The 12,867-nt window shown below is 33.8% G+C and overlaps 1 protein-coding gene across 4 annotated transcripts in view; it reads left to right on the top strand.

Moving 5' to 3' along the window:
* LOC114326992 (probable multidrug resistance-associated protein lethal(2)03659) overlaps positions 1–12,867 on the top strand; it is a 119,466-nt gene that overhangs the window by 90,229 nt on the left and 16,370 nt on the right. For all 4 annotated transcript variants that reach the window (XM_050654866.1, XM_050654865.1, XM_028275486.2 and 1 more), the window contains 3 exons: positions 4,314–4,620; positions 10,471–10,973; positions 11,027–11,257. In XM_050654866.1, the coding sequence (XP_050510823.1) occupies positions 4,314–4,620; positions 10,471–10,973; positions 11,027–11,257 (1,041 nt within the window). The remainder of the gene's footprint in view (positions 1–4,313; positions 4,621–10,470; positions 10,974–11,026; positions 11,258–12,867) is intronic.

Here is a 12,867-nt window from a genome sequence, read left to right as displayed (position 1 = left end):
TTGATTATTTTTAAAATAAGTATTTATTTAATAACTTTAATAATTTATTCTTAAAAGTGCTTTAAAAATCTGCTTTTTAATTTCAGTGTTCTTAAAATTATCAATATATTTAATTTCAAAATTAAAGTCATTAAATTTCCTTCACGAAAAATTAAAGCAAACCGATAAACTCAGATTTTTGTGGTCTTTTCAAATGTGAAAACAAATTTTGAAAATTTCAATATACAGGGTGTTGTTTCAAGATCACAATTACTTTATTTTTTTTGTTAATCCGGACCTGGATTTTTCTTGTGATTAATAATTATTGGGTCGTTCCAATGTGGTAAATAAGTATTGATTAATTTTAAAACAAGTATTTATTCAATAGCTTTAATAATTTATAATTAAAAGTTAATAATACCTTCTTTTTAAAGAGTTCTTAAAAAATTCAATATAATTTTAAAATTAAAGTCATAAAATTGTCTGGCCGAAAAATTGAAGCGAATGATTAGATTTAGTTTTTTGGGCTCTTTTCAAATATGCAAACAAATTTTCAGAATTTCAATATACAGGGTGTTGTTTTAAGGTCACAATTACTTTATAATTTTTTGTTAATCCGGACCTGGATTTTTCTTGTGATTAGTATGTCGGTCGTTTGGGTTTTGGATGAGACCCATGTGTACCAAATATCAAAAAAATATACAGGGTGGTTCTAAAGTTATGGCTTAGGAAAGAAATTGGCAAAATCGATAAAACACCCTGTAACTCGGTTATAAAAGTCGGTAGGGCAAAAAATGTAGTATATCTAGAACCGCCTCGGTGACCTCTATTCACAATTAAAGTATTTCCGTTTCCCAATGAAAACCCTGTATAATATAAAACTTTATTTATACAAGAATGCTGCAATGATCTATTTAATTTTAATTTCATTTTAGTTTATTTACCCTTTTCTAATACTTATTTTAATTCATGTCCACTAACATTAAAAACAATTAATTTATAGTATATTTATTACAATAAAAATTTATATCTTAGACTCACTCTTTACGATTTAATTTCTCATATTTATGTTGTTGGGAACAAGGAAACCTTTGTTCTCAATGCTAACATTACTTCAAAGGTCATATCATGGGAAGTGGACAGAAACCAATTTACGTCTGTTTTATAGATTTTGAGAAGGCGTTTGATAGGGTCCAACATGATAGGCTATTTGAGTATCTGGAAATGATTGGAATACTTATATGATAAAGACCTGAGACTTTTACAAGATCTATATTGGAATCCAGAAGCTTCTATTCTGGTAGACGGCAAAGAAACAGTCAAAATTTTCATTCAAACAAAGAGTTGTAAGTCAAGGTTGTGTGTTATCCTCAACTTTGTTCTCACTAACGTGTACTCGGAAATAACATTCAACGCAGCCTTGGAAGAGCAATGTGGAGTTCGAATTGGGGAAGAAACTATTAACAACATCAGATATACAGTTGATGCAGCGATCATGGCTGAAAATATAAAATATCTTCAATTCCTTATACCTTGATATACAACATATTAACGAGTACTTGGCCGAGAACTCGACCCAGTCATAATGGCGAGACAGTCACTCGGATCTTGTTCTATTTACTAGGCCGAGTCTTCGACCTCCTACCCTTCAATCGTATACTCGCCAATCCACTCGGAATGTGTAAACAACACTCGCTGTGCAACTGGGCACATTACCACTTCATCAGAGGATACGACTTGTGTTAATCAATGTGATTTGTGATTCTCAAAAACAGCTAACAAATGGAACTCAGATAGGACAATAAAGTTTATTCAGTTGTATGCCACAACCACCATGCTTATGAAATTTCAAACCTCCGGAGTATAAAATTAAACAAAAACGTGATGCAGGTTATGTATCGATTGTGGAAGAAATAAATATTGTTGGTTTTAAAACTCAAGGAAGAAATCGGGGGAACCGAGATTTGGTCTTCTTAAAATCCATTGTCTATAAGTCCAAAGACGCTTATCTGCTGCTCATGATATATCCGTCAAATCTTGTATAAGCAGCGGTATAAGCCGTTTGATATATTTTTAATGTTAGCTTTACGATCCATAAGTACACTACTTCTTGTTTTTGTGAATCGAAACTGAACTGACTCGCCTCCAAATTCAAAAATTGCCAAATACGTATAAACCATCTCTCGCCCTCACCACTGTCTCGGCCTAGTAACAGTTTGCTGTCTCGCCACTGTACTCGTTACGTGTAATCAAGCCATTATAGATCGAGTAACTAGAGAATGCTCCAATAACGTATTTGGCATAAATACATCAAAGTCAAAGTTACTTGTGGTTAGTAAACAAGACTTTGGCTCTATGCAACTAATTGTCAACAAATAGCGGAATACAAAAGTTAACCATTTTAAATACCTAGGATGTTGGATAAACGAGACACTAAATCCTGACGAAGAAATTAAATCTTGTATAGACATTTCAAGAGGAGAATTTATAAGACTTAGATCAATATTGAGCAATTCTCAGTTGAACTTATAACTAATAATCAAGTTCCTAAAATGTTATGTGTAAATTGTATTACTGAATGGATGTGAAACCTGGATCATGAAGATTAATGATGAATCAATTAGAAGCCTTCGAGATAGGCTCATATCATAGAATGCTCAAAATATCATAAGTTCGACGCATTTCAAATATAGAAGTCTCACACAGAATATGTATAAGGTGAAAGTGAATTGACGAAGATGGAAAAAAAAAGAGAAAACTTGAATATCTGGGGCATATAATGAGAGGTAGCAGATACTGAATACTGCAGTTAGTACTGCAAATATAATACTGGAAAGATCGCGGGAAAAAGAGGAATTGATAGGAAGAAATATTCATGGCTCCGAAACCTCTGCCAATGCTTATCAGCAGATGAATTGTTACAAGCCGCGCAAGATCGAGAACAATATCGGCAAATTGTCATGAAAGCTACCCACGCCTAAAATTTGGGCACATTATATTGGTTCTACATCATGTGGATCATCTCAGAGTGGTTGGGTAGTTACCCCCTACGATAGGGGTTGATGAAGTAAACACTACTCACAGTATATTCATTTATTCAACTCGGAGTACGACTGTAAAGAGTTGGTGTGCTAATGTACGTTCACCCTCTGGTGTATTTATCAATGATGATTGATCACGCAATGAAATTAGAATGCCTGCCGATGTTTTCTGTGTATATAAATAAAAGAGAAAGTGTTGATATTATTTATGCTGAGTCGGCTTTGGCCATGAATTAGGAATATGTAATATTGAATCGCTGACACAGCAGGATTGACAACTGGTACACTTGTGTGGAGTAATCTGGGTCACGTAATGTGTATAATAAACAAACGTGTGTTTGTTTACCAAGGACATTTAAATTTTAAAAGAATGTGTCTTGCTCTTAATTGGATGCTTAATAATGGATGCTGTGAATCCCAATACAACGGCCTCAAAGAAGATGTCCCGGTGTTCTGGATTCTAGCAGCCTAAAATCTCATAGCGTCAATAAACATCTGCTATGACGCGTATCTTCTAGATAGCCGTAGGTCATTGTGCTGATGTTCGATCGTAGGCAAGGGCTTGGCATAACATTGCCCCCTCCTTATGAGATGGTTTCTCTTGGAACTTTGTAGGGACTAGAACTGGATGCTGGTATTGGCAACTGGACGTGGCAAGGGACAGTTTTCGCTCCGTATCATTAAGCATGCGCATTGCAACAGACTAGTACCTGGACTTCTGTGTCTTTAAAGATTTCCTCTGCTATATTTCGGAAAACCTTCCAATCCAATTGGTGGCATTCAATCGTACAATGGGTATCATGATTGAAAGGAAGATATACATTTAAGATAGGTGGCTGTGGCAGAGGTGTAACCAGGATGATCCTAAGGGGGGTTACAACTACTTGATGGTCTCTGGGGGGTATGGAATAGTAATGGTGTTAAGCCTATAGAGCTCAAAGTACATTTAAATGGGGGGGTTATAATCCCCAAAACCCTCCCCCTGGTTACGCCTATGGGCTGTAGTAAGACCAGTTTACAACAGACGGCTTTAAAAAATATATATTGCAAACTAATTTACCAAAAATTTTAAAAATGCAGTTCGGATTAACTTCTCTGTTTATACTTACTCATCTACAATTTATTATTCCTCCTCCTCTATATTTTCTTCTTCGTAAGGATGTAGTGTAATTTGATGTCATGTAATTTGTTTGACTATTTCTGTCCAATTATCTCTCTTCTGTGCGTGTTGTTCTGCTTTTATTTATTTATTTTTATTCCTATTACCTACCGATATATATTTTTTTCTTTCAGGGTCTTTTAGAGAATTACAAGCGAGTGGATTAGATTTTACAAAATCACTCGGGGAATCTACGGAGGAAGAGGAAACAACTAAAGAATCTGAAGTCATGCGTCAGCTCTCTATAAAAAGTGTTGCTTCAGTAGAAGTGGAAGAACCCAAAGAAGTCCAGGAACAAAAAGGCACCGGTACGATTGGTGGATATGTATACAGAGCCTATTTCAGAGCGGGAGGAAATTGTTGTGTTATTTTTATATTCTTCTTTTTATTCCTGTTATCACAAATGTTTGCCAGTGCCTCAGATTACTACTTATCTTATTGGTAAGTGATTTGCTGAATGATATAAACTGCTCGTTAAAAGTTAGGAATATAGAAAATTCTGCTGAATTCTTATAGTAGATTTTTTCGTGAACAGATTAATGGATTCCGCTAATTTTTTTTATTATTTTAGGCTTTTCTTTAGTATTTACATAGTTGTACAAAGGTTTACTCAAACTTATTTTTTGTACTTATACCGGGTGGAAGAAAAAAATGTGTTTTTCTTGTGTTAAGTTTGAGACACCCTGTAGGGAGAACGGTAAAAATGTGAGTGTACATCAGAATAATATTGTAGTCTTATGTTTTGTGAACATGCTGTTGTTTGAATGTCCCTGATATCTTTAGAAACAAAAATATAGACGGTTTTGTAATTTAACATGTGTTTTAACCGAAACAAAAGTTTGAGACACCTTGTAGGGAGAAAAGGGCACAAAGGTGAGTATACTTCGATATTTTGTTGTAGTGTCATATTTTGTGAATATTTTATTTTTTTTTAATTTCTCTGATATCTTTAATAACAAAGAAACTAGACGATATTACTTTTTAATATGTGTTTTATCTGACGACATGCGTCACATCACACATGTGAAACATAGAAAAACATATTAAAGAGTAATACCGTCTATTTTCTTTGTTATTAAAGATATCAGAGAAATTAAAAAAATAAAATATTCAAAAAATATGAGACTACAACATAATATCGGGGTATACTCACCTTTGTACCTTTTTCTCCCTACAAGGTGTCTCAAACTTTTGTTTCGGTTAAAACACATGTTAAATTACAAAACCGCTTATTTTTTTTTTGTTTCTAAAGATATCAGGGACATTCAAACAACACCATGTTCACAAAACATAAGACTTACAATATTATTCTGATGTATACTCACATTTGTACCTCGTTCTCCCTACAGGTTGTCTCAAACTTAACACAAGAAAAACATATTTTTTCTTCCACCCGGTATAAGTACAAAAAATAAGTTTGAGTAAACCTTTGCACAACTGTGTTAATACTAAATAAAAGGCTAAAATAAAAAAAATAGCGGAATCCGTCTATTCGCGAAAAAATCAACTATGAAAATAAGCAGAATTTTCTATATCCCTAACTTTTGATGAGCAGTTTATATATTGCCAACATTGAAAATAGTATATAGAGTTTGAAAATAGTATATAGTAAAATAGAGTTTGTACCAGAGCATCACCATCCGCAGCAGCAGTAGGTAAGAAGTAGAGTTTCTTTCGACCAATCCATATCCTTGCCTCTACTTCTCCTTGTATTACAAAGCGAAGCAGATTATGTCCTCTAATTACATATATGGCCAAAGTATTTTATTTTTCCCTTCTTTATGACTGTATGAGCAGATGTCCTGAATTCATCATTTTAAGACTGGAAGGGTGCGAAAACTACGATTTTTTTAGGATCCATCAATAACACAACAATTATAATGTTTTTAATTTATTTTGCATTTTGCGGTTCTTAATGTTCATGTCTCATAACCATTTAATATGATAAAATAGAAGGACTTTCTTGCGAATATGCATCGACAGGGTTCCGTTACATTAACCTGGTTTTCTGGTCATAAAACCCTTACATAATATTTCGATACTTACTTACTTACTTAATCCAGAACCCATCTACCTTTCGGTGTGAGTTATTATGGAGTTAGGTTCTCCGTCGTCTTCTTCCACATTTCCTTCCATTTCCTTCTATCCATGGCCAATGCTTTTGTTTCCTCCCATTTTATTCCTCTTTTGTCGGCCGCTTCCCTCACTTCTTCTATCCACGTCTTTCTTGGTCTTCCTCTCTTCTTTCTTCCCATATCTCTGGCTTCATATATCTGTCTTACTATTTTTTCTTCTCCTCTTCTCAGTACATGTCCGAGTTATCTAAGTTGTCCTTGTTAGATTGTTATTGTAACTGGGTATATTTTCAGATTTTCTCTAAAGGTTTGATTTCTAATTTTATCTTTCCTTATTTTTCCCTCTATTGTTCTCAAAAATCTTATTTCTGTGCTTATTAGTCTATTCTTTTGCCTTTTTGTTAATGCCCAAGATTCACAGGCATAGGTTAGAGAGGGTTTCATAATCTTTTTTACTATTTCCGTTTTTATATTATTAGGTATTTCTTTCTTTTTTAAAAAGTTACTCTTAATAATATTGTACAGCTTACCAGTATTTGCAATTCGTTCATTTATCTCATCTTCGAATTTTCCATCCTGGCTTATGATTACCCCCAAATATTTATATCTGTCTACCTGTTCAAGTTGCTTGCCGTCTATTTCTATATTATGTTTTCCTTTTTGTCTTCCAATTATCATTGTTTTCGATTTTTCTCTGTTTATTTTCATGTTTCTGATTTTTAGCTCTTCATACAGTATGTTTATATTTTCTTGTAATTGTTTTTCGGACTCCCCAATGATCACCAGGTCGTCTGCGTAACATAGTTCTGTTATTTGTATCATTCTCAGCTTCCAATATCCTAAATTATATTTTCTCCATTTGTGTTTGCATTCTTTTATTACGTCATCTAGTACTAGGTTAAAGAGTAGTGGGCTCAGGACACAATCCTGTTTAATCCAATGTTGCTGTCGAACATTTTTGATTTTTCATTTCTTGTCCTTACATAGCTTTTTGTTTTTTCGTATAAGCTCTGGATGCATCTTATTAGATGTTGTTCAATTTTTCTCTTCTCTAGTATTTTCCAAATATCTTCTCTTTCAATTCTGTCGAAAGCTTTTTCCATATCTATGAAACATGCATGTATTTATTTTTCTGTTTTAAGAGCTTTTTCTGCTATTTGTCTCATTATGAAAATCTGATCGTTCGTCCCTCTTTCTTTTCTGAAGAAAGATCTGGGCCTCGATTTTTGACCCTTCGCTTCGTTATCGAACGTATTCGCTTCGTATCTCGTCGGCTTACTGCCAAAACCCACTAACTCCACTTTTTGTCAATTCTGAGTTAAGTACGCCTTTGTACTTAATAATTATCAAAGAATGTACTGATGAAACCAGACACGTCCAGACAGATTTTAAATGTGAGAAACAGAAGGGTCTCAAAACAACTAACTCCAATGATGACAATTTTATTCAGCCAAAAACAGATATGTGCAGTTGTCTGTTAAAATAAAATAATATTTTATCATTTACAATATTATAGTTCTGCCAAAACCAGACAAGTGCAAGTTAAGTTATTTTCACTGTACTATTTCGGTATATTTCATGATAACTGTCTTTAGTTCTCAGCGTAATACGATATTGCACGTAGATAATTCGGTAGGTATTTAGAAATTTGCAGATATGCAATTCTTCTCCTGTAAATGTCTGGACTTGTCGGCGCCCATGTGTCTTCAATTTTAAACATTTTAAACATAGAGAGATTTATTTTGTGTTACAGTTGGTGAATTTTTTTGTTAATTTGTGGAAAAGTTTTATTAGTTAAAAATGTCTTCCCGTTGTTCTCGTATATTAAGCATGGCATTAGAAGCTGAATTACTTAATGGTAAGTGTTGATAATAATATCAGGTTTTTATTTTATTATCGGTATTTACGTTTTTTTATTAGACGATGGAATGGTGGTAGATGGCAACTTGTGTGCTAATTTAGACACTGATGTTATCGATAATAATTTGTTACAATCAAAAAAGAGGAAACTGTCGAATTATCTCCATTTGGAATACCAATAGGTTTAAATAGCTCGAGTATTACGACAGAATCTGGTTTCGATGATTTAGACCTCGACAAAGAAAGAGAAATTAAAATGCTTGAAATATTTAAAATCCAAACCAGGCATTGTGTTGTACAGGTACGATCACAGTTCGGAATACAAAGAAATAAAAATTTTTGGTAAAGGTCGTCCTCTTAATCTGAGAGAAATAGATTTTTAAAAGGCATACTCCAAACCTCGGCCCATCAGTTTAAAAAAAAACAGGATCTATTAAAACTGTGCAAAACAGGAGTCATTCCAGATGAATTTCATCAATACTATAAGTCGTTACCGACCTCGAACGACATCGAAGACAGTATACCTGAGCCTGATATGGAGGACAGTGATGTTCAAAGCGACCTGGAAGTTGACTAAATTTGTACAGCCAAAACCCGACAAGTGCCGGAAAAAAATGTTTTTTTTACTTTTTTTTAACTTTTGCTTCATTTTAATAATTTTTTTACAAAATGTTTTGTTTATAATGTTATTTACTTTAATATTTTTCAGTCATTAAATCATTTTTAAATTTACACGATTTTTCATTTCAAATTAAAGTTTAAAACGTAGATTTCTCAAAACTTTAAAAAGTGGAGTTAGTTGGTTTTGGCAGTAAGCCGACGATCTGTTTAGTATACGTAGCGCATACGTTCGATAACGAAGCGAAGGGTCAAAAATCGAGGCCCTGGCTCTCCTCAAAGATGTTTTCTAGTTTTTCTCGTAGCCTCTTTTCTAGTATACTAGCATAAAGTTTTCCTACTGTGCTTCCAAGTGTTATTCCTCTATAGTTTGAGCATTCTTAGCTATCTCCTATGTCTAGTGGCACTTTTTTTCTCTCTTAGCTTGGTTCATGATGTTTAGTAATTCTAGTTGTCTTTCTTCATTCATGTATTTGACCATTTCTGCAGTTATATCGTCATGTGCTTTTCCCATCTTGATGTTGTTGATTGCATTTGTTAATTCTTTTTGTGTTATATTTCCTATCTGTTCTTGTTGCTCTTGTGGGGTGCGTTGATTTTTCTTTTGTTCTATCTTATTTCTTTCTTTTTGTTCCACTTCCAAGCGTTCTTTAAAGTATTCTCTCCACCTCTCCATAATCTCATTCTCTTCTGTAAGTATATTTCCATTCTTATCCTTCACGTTTTTCAATGTATTTGGTTTTGGTTTTCTCATGCTCTTAAGTGTGTTATTAGAATAATTTCTGGTTTTCACCGAATGTTTCTGTTAATTTATTTCCAAATTCTACCCATGTTCTGTCTTTGTTATTTTTAACCATATGTTTAACTTCTGTTCTTTTCTCTTTGTACTTGTCATGGCTTTCTTGCTTTCTATCTGTTAAGTATGTTTTCCACAGTTGTTTCTTTTCTTGTACTATTTTTTCTAAGTCTTTTGTCCACCATGCTGTGCGTTTTTTGGGGTTATTACTTATTCTTGTTACTCCACAACTCTCTTTTGCAGCTACTAATAGACTATGTTTATAATCTTTCCATCTTTCTTCTATATTTTGGTACTTATTTTCTCTTTTCCTATGTTCCTCTAGGCATTTCTGGTATCTCTTCTTAACTTCTATTTCTTTCAGTTTGTAGCTTCTGATTTTTTCTTTTATTATTTTTCTCTTTTTGTCATTTTGTATGTCTTTTATTATTCTAAAGCTCATTTTGACTAGATAATGATCACTTCCAATCTCTGCGCTCCTTTTTACCTTAATATTTTTGACTGCTTTACATAACCCTTACATAATATTTCGATCTTGGTTATTATCTCTTCATCAGAGTCACAATTTACATTTAAACAGCCACTAAGGTCTTTAAAATGTGCACACGTTATCTCCTCTCCATTAAGAGAAAGCAGATTTTGGTCTATATTAATCTATCCAATTGCCATCTACTTTGTCCTTTATTTTCAGACCTCTCCGATAACTGGCTTCCTGAATCAGGTCATTGGATGTAGCTGATTCCTAACATAGGTATTTATATTATCTATATTCAGTCTTTCTATTTCTTTACCTGCATTATGCACCTTTCCATCTTGATATACACTTCTAAAACATTTCAAATCCATTCCGAGAGAGATATTGCTTATTATAAATGTTATAAAGTCAATGTTTGTGCTAACACAGTGTTTATGCTATCATATAAAAGACATAATTTGTTTTAGGGTAAATTTAGAACAACAAGACAGTGCCGCAAACTCAACACAATCAACAGGACTTTCATCAAATGAGACCATCACCAATAACTTTTGGCACTTTTCAAGAGAAACCTCGATATACATTTACTCGGGTCTAATTGTGTTGTTGGTAATTATAACGTTAGTCAGATCGTTCACATTCTTTGCTGTGTGTATGCGCGCCTCTACCAGACTCCATGACAATATGTTCGTCAGCATTACCAGAGCCACCATGAGGTTCTTCAATACTAATGCTTCCGGAAGAATATTAAACCGGTTTTCCAAAGACATGGGATCCATTGACGAACTTTTGCCGACAGCTTTAATAGATTGCCTACAGATCGGTTTAGCTCTTTTGGGTATTATAGTAGTTGTAGCAGTAGTAACTCCTTTCTTAATGATACCGACTGTAGCTATTGGAATAATCTTCTTTTTCTTCAGAATTTTTTACTTAAGAACTAGTAGAAACATAAAGAGAATTGAAGGAACCAGTAAGTACTATCATTTTTATCCGGAGATTTTTTTAACTTAATGCATTTTTTAGCCAGAAGTCCTGTATTTTCCCATTTAAATGCCTCTCTTTTGGGATTAACAACAATCAGGGCTTTTCAAGCTGAAGAAATTTTGAAAAAGGAATTTGATAACCATCAAGATTTGCATAGTTCAGCTTGGTATGCTTTTATATCAACGTCCAGAGCTTTCGGGTACTGGTTGGACTTACTGTGTATGGTTTACGTTACTCTTGTTACATTCAGTTTTCTAGTTATCGGTAACGGTAAGTATATAATATGTATACTTAATTATAGATGTTAATCATAAATAATACTCTTCCTACTAACGAGTGTATCTTTTTTTTTGTTGGTTATGGTTATGGTACTTTGGGGCAGCATGCACTTTTGAGCCCTTTAGTCACTTAGAACTCCTAATGCGGGTCCACTGTATCACCCCTATCATACGCACTAGGTCCATGAGGATCTGATCTTCGGCATTTCTGCAACCCAGGTTGCTCCGGGCTCCTAGATCTGCTATAATCACCAGGGTGCTGATTTTTTGTTGAAGGTGTAAAATCTCCTACTGGCCATACCAGTTGAGTCTTCCGAAAGGGATAGATGGCGTATATGTATTGGATTCAGAGAAAAATGATACACTTGAGTACATTTCTCTTCTTGAAAGTTGTGCCCTTGGGTATGTCCATGATGTCCTGCTATTCTTCTTTTGCTGTTCTAAACCTTTTTTACAATTTACTATTGCTATTGGGAATAAGCCACAATTGTACTTTAAAATAAATGTATTTTGGCGCTTCGATTCCCACTTGGAAAATCTTTCTGAAAATACAAAACATTAGCAAATTCAACAAATTTGTTTTTGTTACTTGGTAAAAAAATTCTTATAATAATTTAAATTATCAGAAGAATTTGTATAGTGATTTTTCATGTATGTATTTCTATATTATATCCGTTTCGATTTTCTCTCAGCAGTTCTTTGTAAGAAGTACCTAACCAATTCTTCTCTTTTTATTAATTATAAGTTAGATGTTTTTTGTCTTTTCTAATGTTGTCTAACTGAATATATAGTCCGTCCGCTATAACTTTTCCCATGCGGTACGATTCATTTTCAATCAAATTAAGTCAAAACCGGCACCGTGAAACGTACGCGATGTGTGTAGTATATAGTATACAGTATACAGTATATACACATCGACGTTCGTTTCAATTTATGTTTTGACTTATTGAAAATGAATCGTACCGCATGGGAAAAGTTATAGCGAGCGGACTATAAGTGATTATATACAATTATTTTTATTCTTTACTTCCTAGTCGTCAGGCTACCTTGCATTTTCAATATTTTCTCTTAAACTGTCTCTATCCTTCCATCTTTCTCTATCCTCTGCAACTCTGAAGCAAAGGTTTAGTGGAGCTCCGACCTCTATTGTAATGTAGTCTACATACCCTGTTGGTAATATTCCCCGAACTCTCGCTCCTTGTCAGATTCTCGAGATCATTTTCACAATGTTTAGAATCAAATAGACTCGTTTGTTCTTCTTGCAGTCCAAGGTATTCGCAACATTCTTCGCCAGCAAAAAATTTAGAACGCGTTTTAGTGCGTTTATCAACTTCCTTCAGCGTAGAGACCAGCATTCAGATTGATATAAAAAAAATGTAGAAGACTATTGTTTTTAAAAGCCCTATCTTTTTATCCAAACAAAATGCATTACCATTGCGAAAGATCCAATTAGATGTAAGCTCGTGGTAGGTATAGATCTATCAAGTTATCATGACTCAGTAAGAGACCTAAGACGATAAATAAAGAAGGCCGCAGTCATGTCAGGATGTTTGAGAGATGGTCTGGAATAACCCATATATGAGAATGTAGAGCAAAGTTAGA

Source organism: Diabrotica virgifera, chromosome 6, assembly GCF_917563875.1.
Source record: "Diabrotica virgifera virgifera chromosome 6, PGI_DIABVI_V3a".
Taxonomy (NCBI): domain Eukaryota; kingdom Metazoa; phylum Arthropoda; class Insecta; order Coleoptera; family Chrysomelidae; genus Diabrotica; species Diabrotica virgifera.
Note: the sequence above shows the minus strand (reverse complement) of the source record. Positions and strands in the feature narration are given on the sequence as shown.